This window comes from Cavia porcellus, unplaced genomic scaffold (genome assembly GCF_034190915.1).
Source record: "Cavia porcellus strain 051 isolate PalLab524CR breed Dunkin Hartley unplaced genomic scaffold, mCavPor4.1 scaffold_3, whole genome shotgun sequence".
In the NCBI taxonomy this organism is placed as follows: Eukaryota; Metazoa; Chordata; class Mammalia; order Rodentia; family Caviidae; genus Cavia; species Cavia porcellus.
In genome coordinates, this window is record NW_026947486.1 from 113,538,252 (window position 1) to 113,549,121 (window position 10,870).

The 10,870-nt window shown below is 36.3% G+C and overlaps 1 protein-coding gene across 1 annotated transcript in view; it reads left to right on the forward strand.

Moving 5' to 3' along the window:
* The window catches only part of Fmr1nb (FMR1 neighbor), a 28,870-nt gene extending 20,632 nt beyond the window's left edge, over positions 1-8,238 (forward strand). The window contains exons 5-6 of the mRNA XM_063245657.1: positions 6,535-6,668; positions 8,076-8,238. Coding sequence (XP_063101727.1) covers positions 6,535-6,668; positions 8,076-8,092 — 151 coding nt within the window. The 3' untranslated portion in view covers positions 8,093-8,238. The remainder of the gene's footprint in view (positions 1-6,534; positions 6,669-8,075) is intronic.
* Positions 8,239-10,870: the final 2,632 nt, after the last annotated feature.

Consider the following 10,870-nt stretch of genomic DNA (forward strand, 5'->3'; position numbering starts at 1 on the left):
CAAGGTAATTTAGTTACTAATGTAATAATTATGGAAAACTTTATTATATGTAAATTATATTTGTGAGATGTTCCTATTGCAAGGATTTCCAAGATACAGCATTTTTAGAGAATTCTGGAGTCGTAGGTATTATTTAAAAAAAACAGTTTGTGGCCAAGGATTGCAATAAAGTTATCGATTTCCAACTTGACCCTTTTGTCACATAGTGCACCATTGACTGTTCTCTTCTTCAGTTTCCTCCCTTGAGTTCATTGTTACCTTGCCATTCTTCCATTTTAGTCTGCTTTTCTTTGTTCTCTCAGGTATGGTTGTTTCCCAAAGACTTGTTGTTACTTATCAAAGAATGTTAAAAGTATGTGACAGAAAGAACATTTAAAAAGACCTGTGTTCTAATTTTGCTTTTGCTAGTCATTACCTGGATGACTAAATTATTTGGGTAATTAATTTTTTATGAAAATAGAAAATAAGTTAGACCATTTCTGAGGTCCTCTCTCACTATCGTATTCTAAGATTCTCTGGGTGAAGGGCTTCTAAATCTGAATCCTGAAGTCCTCACCTTTACCTGTTCCATATTCCCAACTGTTCTTGTGAATTAGATCTTTTATGAACACCTTAAAAGCAACATGTGCAAAAGTAAACTCATCTTTTTATCCTGAATCCTCTCCACTTGATACGTTAGTGATTTCTTTAGTTTCCTAAATTGCAATCTTAGAATTGATCTGTTTCTGTTTCCTTTCCTTTATTCTCAGTATATAATTTGCTTAATTTCCCTGTCTTTTTTGCTTGTTTGTTTTTCTTTGGAATAAGTCTGGGATTTGCTCCCATCCATTTTACTGCCACAATTTAGTCAAGTCCAGGCCTTGTGTACTCTTCTTCTATCCTGGTTGATGGCAGGGATCCAAGTAGAGGTAAGGACTGAAGAGGGCATCACAACAATCACCCAGGACAGGCGAGAGAGTATACAAGGCCTGGACTTGACTGAATCACTAAGGTGTCAAGTGGAGATGATTCAAGATAAAAAGATGAGAAGGTAGGTCCTGGTGATGTTTCTTGGCATATAAACAAGAATCGATGACTTTTCTCTTAGGTAAAGAAGGTGTATAGGTGCCTGCCGAGCCATTTTGGACATGTGCCTGGGCTCCTAATCCAGCTTTTCTCTCTAGTCCATACTAAAATCCCCTGTGAGACTCACATTTCTTTTCTTTTCTTTTTTTTTTCCTTTGGTCTTTTTCCTTTTTATCAGTACCAGGGATCGAACTCATGTCTGCCTGCTTGCAAGGCAGGAACTTATGCCGCTGAGCTAAATCCCCAGCCCCGAGACTCACATTTCTGAAATAATATTTCATTTCAAGGAATTATTCAATAACTGCCAATTCTTTCTTTCTTTTTTTGTCTTTTTCCTTTTTACCAGTACCAGGGATCGAACTCACGACTGCCTGCTTGCAAGGCAGGTGCTTATGCTGCTGAGCTAAATCCCCAGCCCCTTAAGGGCCAATTCTTTAAAGAATATCTGGGTTCAAGGCATTGTGTTAGGTGTTACAAAGGACACAGAGGTAAATCAGTTCACACTATATGTACTCAAGGATTCCTGGTCTAAAAAGGGATATATACAAGTACCCAAGGTAGAATATTGTTCTCCATAGAAAGATGTATAGATAAAAACAATTAGCATGTGCTTGGCCTTTTCTAGTTTCTGTATGGTTTTCAATTGTATTATCCTATTTTCCTTTAAAACAGACAGATGGAGAGAGGATTGGCCTCTTGCTTAAGATTTCATAGTTGAGGGGCTGAGGAGGTGGTTTGGTGGCAGTGTGTGTTTTGAATTTATGAAATCCTGAGTTTGATCTCCAGTACCATTAAAAATTTAGTTTTAATATTTTTTTGTCTTTTTCTTTTTTATCGGTACCAGGGATTGAACTCATGACTGCCTGCTTGCAAGGCAGGTGCTTATGCCGCTGAACTAAATCCCCAGCCCCCAGTTCTAATATTTTTTAAAAAGTTTAAACAGTAATACAGCAAAGATTCTAAGCCGTCTTCTGAATTTTGCTTTTTCTACTACAGGTAGGATAAAAGAAACAAATGTAGATTTAAAATATGATGACTTCTTGTCAGTTTAGGTCCTCTCAAAGGGTCATGGCCTTTAGGCTCATGTATGTCTGGCTCATCCTATAAATTCTGTAATATTATTTCAAACACTGTGCACATATCTTTTGCTCTAACCAGGGTGATATCTTTACACTTCTTGACAGCCTCAGAGTTTACACCACCTCTATTATTTTGCCTGTTGCTCCTATTTCTTAGTTTTTCTTCTTTATCCTCTTCCCTTACATGAATTCTTTCTCTTCTTAAAAAATTGCAGTTACCGTATCTCTTCTATGAAATGTTTCTCAACTGCTCCAGGTCCCAGTGTTTTTTCTCTTCTCAGGACCTTTTTCTGCACTTCCGTTTTGGGGCACAGAATTTAACACGTAAGTATTCTTTGCTTTCTACTGTTTTCATTCTGTGTCTAACTTCTAACTTCCCTGAGGGCCAGGTCTCATACTGTGAGTCTAGATCTGTGGTTCTCCAATTGGGGTCTCTGAACCAGTATCATCAGCATTCCCTAGGAGCTTTAAAAATGCATATTTTTAGGCTCCACCTCAGACGTACTGAGCCAGAAGTTTTTTCATGGTTCACAGCAGTCTGTGTTACAGCAAGCCCAACAGATGTGTCTTGTTTATAGTAAAACTGGAGAACCATTCTGTCCTCTCTGGACCAGGTAGTAAGTATTATTTACCTCAACAAATATTGAGGTAAATAATCTACTTAGTTGTTTCTATGGATTTTCTGCATATTTTTGTGACTTTGCAAGTGGTATATTAAACTGTTTCTTATCGATTAAATTTAAGCTATTTTTAATCGCCTTAAAGGATTAACATTTATATTGATGAAACAGAATTTGTTAAACATAGAGGAACATCAACTCACAGGCAGTGTAGTCCTAGATACTTCGGAGGCTAAGGCAGGAGGATCACTTGAGCCCAAGAGTTGGAGGCTGAATTGGGCAACATTAGACAGACTCCATCTCAAAAATATCAACCACTAGTCCAGTGTTTCTCAAACTTTGGTTTGTATATGGCTATTATGGAAGTAATGCTGGGAGTACATTATTTAATACTACAATCTGTACCTTTGAGATTCTGATTAAATTTGAGGTTAGCCTTGAAATTTGTATTTTTAAGGCTCTCAAATTCTGACACCAGCCTATTTGAAATTACACTAGACTTTCTCTAATTCAACACTTTATTCATTTATCCATTATGAAAATATCTAATGAAATCTTGCTTTGGTCTACATATTTTCTAGGTCTTATATGCTTCTACATTTGACCATATTTCTTGGTAATCTCATACTCATTTTAGCCATCTAAACCTCTGTCACCTGGTGTATTCAATTCTGATGGATCTATCACACATTTGTCTTCCCTGTTTTTATATGCATATATTGAAAATTGTCATCCCCCAAAATTGAGCTTTTGAACTTCTGAAATCTCAACTTTAAAAATCTTACTCCTTAACAAGTGCTTTTTATTCTTGCTTTATTCTTGATACACCAGTTCTTTAACATGCTGAGACATACAGGGTCTTTAACTCTATGGTTTTTACCTCATTTGCCACCTTCCTAACATCATCTTTCTTTTATTCAGCCTGGATCCTGTTACCTAGTGCTTCAATCCACTCTCTTTGGCTTCCTTGCTTTACTTAAACTGAATCTGTACCGCTTCTCTGCTCTTAGATCTAGGCTCCTGGGAATTCCCAGAGGAAATAAAAGTCCCACAACTGTGTGGATCTGTATCACTAGAAGTGCCTGTGGACTCACTTCATGTCCCTAGCTGCACTGCTGTACTTGATATTCACAGAGAGTGTGCCACCTTGCCACATTGAACATTTTACTGGGTGTACTCACTTACTGAAGGGCTCTTGGTCATCCCCCCACCTCTGTTCTTCCTTTTCTGGTTTACTCTGCTCAGGCTGTGAGCTTAAACTTAGATGTCACTTTTTTTTTAAGAAGCTTATTTCAAACCTCCTGCTCACAAATGGTCAAGGTTCTTTCTGTCTCTTCTTAGATCTGCTTTGATTTATCTCAGTGTGATACAATTATTAGCCTTTCCTTTTAATTTATATTCCTTAAGGACAGGTCTTTATGTCTTATCTATCTTATCTTTCTAATATTTAGAATAATACATTTCATAAATGACCAAATGTGTTGAGTGAATGTGCATTACAAGTTAACTGTAACCACTAATAATGTTGGTCAAGTTCTATGACATTTTATATGAGAAGAATGTCATATAAAATGTCACCTCTAGGATACTGAACAAGTCATTTCACCGTGCTTTCTTCCCTTGGACATTGTAGTTAGAAATTGAGTAGAATAGCTAGTTTTGGACCTCCGAAAGGAATGTTAACTAAATTACCATTTAGTGATAAGACTAAATCTGAAACCAGGTTCTCTAAAACATAGACAAGTTAGAGCATTGGATTTTTAAAGTAATCAGACTATATTGCATTTTGCTTTGTTAAAGTAAAATATATACTACCAATTTTAAAACCTTCAGTTCAGGGAAACCTGTTAATTTTGATTATGGAAAATAAGATTTATTAGACTCACAATATTAGAAAAAATAAATCTTTAAATTTTTCATCAAACATTCTGTAAACCTAGATTTTTTTAAAAGTCACATAAGCAGCGAAACCTGATCTGACCTGACCTAACCTGAGATTGTTTCTAGTGAATATTTCAGTTTAGAGTGCATATACATATTTTGTTGAAGAACTATTATTATGTTTGGTTATGAGATATTGCCCCAGATCCCATTGGAGTATATATCATATCATTTGACCTCTGAAATCCCCCACAGTTTGTATTTTGAAACATACTTGTTCCCAAGGACCTGAAAGCTAAGTTGTTCAGTTATTATTTTTTGAGGCTGTAGTTAACAACATGGCAACATAAAGAGACCATAGGTAAATCATATAAATATATTTGGAGCTTTTACTCACTATTTCATTTATTCCCAGAGACTTTTTATGATTGAGAAAAAAAGTTTTTTTGCTCCACATCTGTCTTACCTAGTGGAGCTCAGTGACAACCCGGTAATGTGATTTTAGAAGAGGAAAGTGAGTGTTATTTTCAAAGCCATCATTTCAAACACAGGCTTATCTATCTTTGGGCCTCGCATACTCAGAACCTGGTTGTTCTGTGTTGCTGAGTAACACTGTAATGGCTTCAGTGTTCTCTTCTGTGTGCTACCTAGTACTGAGCGGAAAATAGGATGATTATTCATCTGTTATCACCTCTTCATAATACTGGAGGCAAGTGTTTCTCTCTTTCATCTTGAGTTTCTCTTTTTACATCTGCCATAAACATTTAGTTTTTTCTTCTTGTCTTGTGGTTCTTAAGACCGTGAAAGCCATACAAACAAGTCAACTAGTATTTCTTGATAAAAATCAACTAACATTTCCATTTCCTCAGAAGGGTATAAAAATTACAAGGTTCTAGTATTAAGGAATTTGTAAGCTTGTAGAGGAGAAAGATACAGGTTTGACGAGTCAGGGTGAAATTTTACTTTAGATTTAAGTGGATCTGGATTTGAATCCTGGCTCCAATACTACATTAATTGGGTGACATCAGGCAGGTTATTTTTATTTTTGTCACTTCAGTTTTTCCATCTAAAAACTTGAATGGTATACACAGTAGCTATCTCTTGAAGTCATCATAAAGATGAGAGATGAGATCTTGCATATAAAGGCCTTAGCAGCAGGCAGTATATGGTGTTTGTGATTGCTAGCCATTATTAGTGGACACTGTAGTCTGGTCTAATGGAAAGAAACTATACTTAAAGTCACACAGACCTAATATTAAATCCTAGCATCTCTATTTACCACCTATGTGTGACCTTAAGTGAGTTATATTACCTCTGTAAGCCCCAATTTAATGAATTGCAAAATAGGAAGCATACTGTCTACTTTGTAGTTATTTTGAGAATCAAATGAACAAATATGTGAGGCACCTAGGAAACATTTTTGCATATAATGGCCTTTCATGTACTTCTCCACTTACCAGCCACAGGAACCCAAGGGAGTATGGTGTTGAATATCAGATTATAACAATAGTAAGTTAAAGTACTTGTGAAAATTGTATATGCAAATACATTGTGAACCAACTCTATTTCATTTGAAAGTTTTAGGAAGGAGGAATCTTTCTGATCTAGGAGTGAAAGGAAGGCTTCATAGACAAGAAAGTATCTTGAGTATTGAAGGTTAGGTAACAATGATGTCAGCAGAGGAAAGTAGGTCACAATCCCTGTTATGGGGATCAAATGAACAAAATGGCTGTGTACATGGTAGCTACAGTGATAACCCCAAAAGATCTGGGCATAATACTTTCTATCAGATTTTTAAATTAGAATGAGTTAAAAAAAATCAGATGGGAAGTACAGAGTTATCTAGACACCGTTGAGAAATAGTTTCACTTGTACTTTCCACATTACAGCCAATTTGCCCATCCTTTCCGTATAAGAAATTCGAAGCATTTGAGGAAAGAAAGAAAAGCGAAGAATGAGGGTACTGAAATGCTTGGAACAACAACGGAAGAAGATGGCACTGATGAAGAGAAGGAAACCAGAGGTAATCACCAATAGGATATAAAGTTCACATGCACAATCTCTGATTTTTATTTATCTTTCTGCCATCATTTTGGTTTGTCTAACACAGACCACAAATGGTTTAATTCCAAAAGGATCAGTATTATTAGAGGTATTTGGAAGGTAGGAAGGTAAACAAGGGAGGTGCCAAATTATTTGAATGCTGTATTATTTGGTATGCATAATTCAGGTTTACAGGGAGCAAAGAAACGAAATCTGCCTGCTGTGACACTTCAGCTCCATGACACACACCCTTAGTAAATTGTCTTGGCCACAGGCCTCAATACGTGTTAAACACACCACATATCCAGGGTAAGGACTATGACTTCAGGAGTCCGGAAGATCTGGAATGATATCCTGATTCTTACTTGTTAGTTACAGCTCCCTGCTCCCCAAACCTGTGCAGGGGGGTATTAAAAGGAATTGAGTGAAGGATCACAGAATCCTATACCTAGGATTACCTGGGCCTCAATTACATAGGCTTACAGATTTCCCAGACTTGGCCTGGGCCTCCTTTTTCACAAAATAACTGAAAGGTCAAGTAAGAATAAAATGATTGGTAGGAAAAAAAAGAGTACCTCTAGAACTAAAGTATTGGTCTAGGAGCCAGAAGCCCCAGATCATTAACTACTGGTATTTACAGAACAAGTAATTTACCTTTCAACTCTTTAATACTGTCATCTGAGATTTTTTTGTGTGTGTGGTCTAAGCAATATAATGTATGTGAAAATGCTTGGAAAACTGTAATGGGCTACTAAAGTTTATGATGTTAATTCCTAACCTTAGTTACAGTGGAATAGATTAATAGATCATTTAAAATGGTGTCAGGAGGCTGGATTTAGTTTCAGTTATGCCACTATTTTATAGCATAAACGGATTCTCAGTTTGCTAGTATGCAAAATGAAAAATCACTTAGAAAAAAAGGAGATCCTTTGATAGAATATTGTATGTGTTTAAATGGGTATTTGTGATACTGTGTTTAATTACGATGTGTAACTATATACTGTAATAATACTGCATGTGTATTATTATTATGTAGCATTGTACTATACGTTTAATGAAGTGCTTGTGTGTATAAATGATCACAGTGTGCACCTGTATGGCAGTGTAACTAGACTAACGGAACTGGACTTTTGTGGGCTACATATGGGGGCATGGAAGTCTTTGTGTTGCAAAAATGATCTCTGTAATGGTATTACTACACTCTGATTTATCTGTATGCCTCACAGATACATAAGATCATGTCCTGGCAGGCTGAAAATTTATGTTAATCATAGCATTCATTATATGGTTTGAGAATCTTGTTGCAGTCATTTCCTTTTTAGCAAAGTATGGCATATGTATACTCCTCTTTTCATGTTGTTTAACCTTCTTTACTTTTCTTTTCTAGAATTGCTTCTCCACTGAGTTGAATGCAAACCTTCCAGAGCAGAGAAGAATGTCCCAGTTAGGCAAGCCTAACAGTTCATTTTAGAAAGACAAAAATTTGTTCTTTTTTTGTCATGTTTACTCTCAAATATAAAATAAAGTTTACAGTTTTGTTTTTATGCATCAAACAAGAATCTAGATTATTTTTGTTAATCATAGTTTCTATAGAATTTTTTAAAATTTTATTTAAGGAGAAAAAAAAGCAGAGAAAGGGTACAAGTTATACAGATTTACAGAAAAAAACAGTAGGAAATCACTAGTTAATGGATTACATATTGTCATCTTAGAAATAATTGTTCAAGTCACAAAATTAAAGCTTGTAAAGTGGACATTCCAACAATGATACTGCAAACAGTTCTGTTCAATGATCCAATAAAACTCAGTGATATCATTTTGTATCTTATACCCTTAAATATACATGCAGTTATATAGTTTAGAGCACTTTCTTCTCCTCTCTTTTGTACAATGACTATTACACATTTTGGGTTTCATTGCTCCCACGTTTCTTATTACTTTTTTGGAAGAGAGTAAAACCAAATGTGACATAACAGAACAGAGTCCGTCAAATCAAAAGGGTGGACATAATAGATAATGTAAAAACATAATACAAGGTGATCAACAATGGTTACCATAATGCCTCCTGCTATATCTAATAGAATTGCCTATATCATTCGTTATAATAAAATTGAACAAAACAGTAAAGAACAAAACCGACAACACCAAAACATTGGAGATATTGTAGGTCTTCAAAAGTAGATAAAAGTCAACGAGAATGGGCGTCTTAATGAATCTCATTATCTTCACAGCTGTTGCCTAAACTTTCGAACCTAATACTATCCAGCAAAACAGAATAGGGGAACATCAGTCAAAAACAAGATGGTGAGAGTAATACAGGGCTTTAAATCGAGATAATGGAAAGTCAAAGTGGGTTACTATAACATATCCTGCTATTTTTATTTATTTTTCCCTTAATTAAAAGGATAAAAATAAAACAGTAAATAATGGAGTGGAGATTGAGATAAAAGGGCATAACAGCAAAACAACGCAGATCAAAACATAACCATTTAAGCAGAATAGTGTTTCACCACCAGATAATCCTGACATAAAAGTAGTTACCATATTGTCTCTTTCCTTGAAATCCTTGAGTACAACTTCGTATACTGTAGCATTAAATATATCAAAACAATGTAAAACCATTTAAGAGAATGACAGCATTACAGGATATTTAGAATCGACTAACAGAAAATGAACAATGGTTTCTGTATAATCTCCTTGTCTTTAAAAGGTTTTTGCTTATACTATCGTACATAATAAAATCCAATAAGATACAACCTATTTAGACCAATGGAGACAGAAGAACAAAAGCTTGATGAGACTTCAAAACAAGATAATACTAGATCAGTATTACCTATTAAGGTGTCATTTTCTCCAAAATAGCTGTTCCTATCATCCAATCTTCTCTGCCTCATTTCTGTTGAGTTCTTTTTCTGTCAGTAGCTGTCAGTTTGTCTTCTTCATTTTGTTCTCTGCTCCATTCGTTGTGGCCTCCCTGCCACTATTTCTGGATTCTTTGTATTTTTCTTTTTTTAGAATATCCTGCAATACTCTCTGGAGAGTTGAATTGGTGGTTGCAAATTCCCCCAGTTCCTCTTTATCCTGGAAGCACCTTGTTTTTCCATCAATTTCCAGGGACAGTTGTGTAGGATATCTCAATCTTGGCTGGAGATTATTATCTTTCAAAGCTTGAATTATTTCCCCCCACGCGCTTCGTGATTTGATGGTTTGTGCAGAGAAATCTGCTGTAATTTTGATGGGTGTTCCCTTGTAATTGGTCTGTTTCTTGTCTCTGACAGCTTTTAATATTCTGTTCTTGTATTGAATTTCTGGAATTTTTATTCTTATATGCCTGGGTGTTGCTCTGTTTGGGTTGTAGGTAGCTGGGGTCCTGTATGCCTCGTACATCTGAGTATCTTTACCTTTTGCTAAATTAGGAAAATTCTCCTGGATTATATCTGTGAGTAGCTTTTGTAGTTCATTTGTTTGTGTCCCTACTTCTTCTTTTATGTTCTTAATCCTTAAGTTATGGATCCTCTTATCATCTTCTTGTCTTTGTATTATTGCTGTTTGTTTCTTTGTTATTTTTAAGAAGTTTTTCATTTCATTCTCCCATATTACAAATCTGCCCTCCAGTTCAGATAGTCTGTCCTTAGTTTCTTTCAAGCTGTTATGCCAGTTTTCGATAGACTTCTTAGTTTCTTGGTAGTCCCTTTGAACCTGCTTCACGTATTCCATGCTTTCTCTGTTTTCTCCATTGAACAATTCTCCCCTCTTTTTCTGTTCTTCCATTCCACCATCTGTTTTTTCTTGGGTGGTGCTTAGCATTTCTCTAACTATTCTGCATACTTCTAGCTTCAGGTCATTGATAACTTCATTCCTGAACTGATCTATGAGGCTCTCTATATGGCGCTTTATGTCTATTGGTGCGGTGTCCGCTATTACCTGTTTCTCAGAATTGGGGGCCGAGGAGCCTTTCTTGTTGCTGCCTCTTCCCATATTCTCTGTTCCTTATATATGCAAGCTTACATAGGAGGCTCAGCTTCCCTCCCTGTCAGCCACAGCCTGATCGAATTTCACTGGTTAGGTGTTCCTGCCCACCGCAGCGCACCAGGAAGTTCCAGACCAGGCAGCCTACGTGGGGCCTGCCCCTCCCGGCCACCGTCAGGCTCTGGGATCTGGGTTGGGCCAGCCCACTGGGTC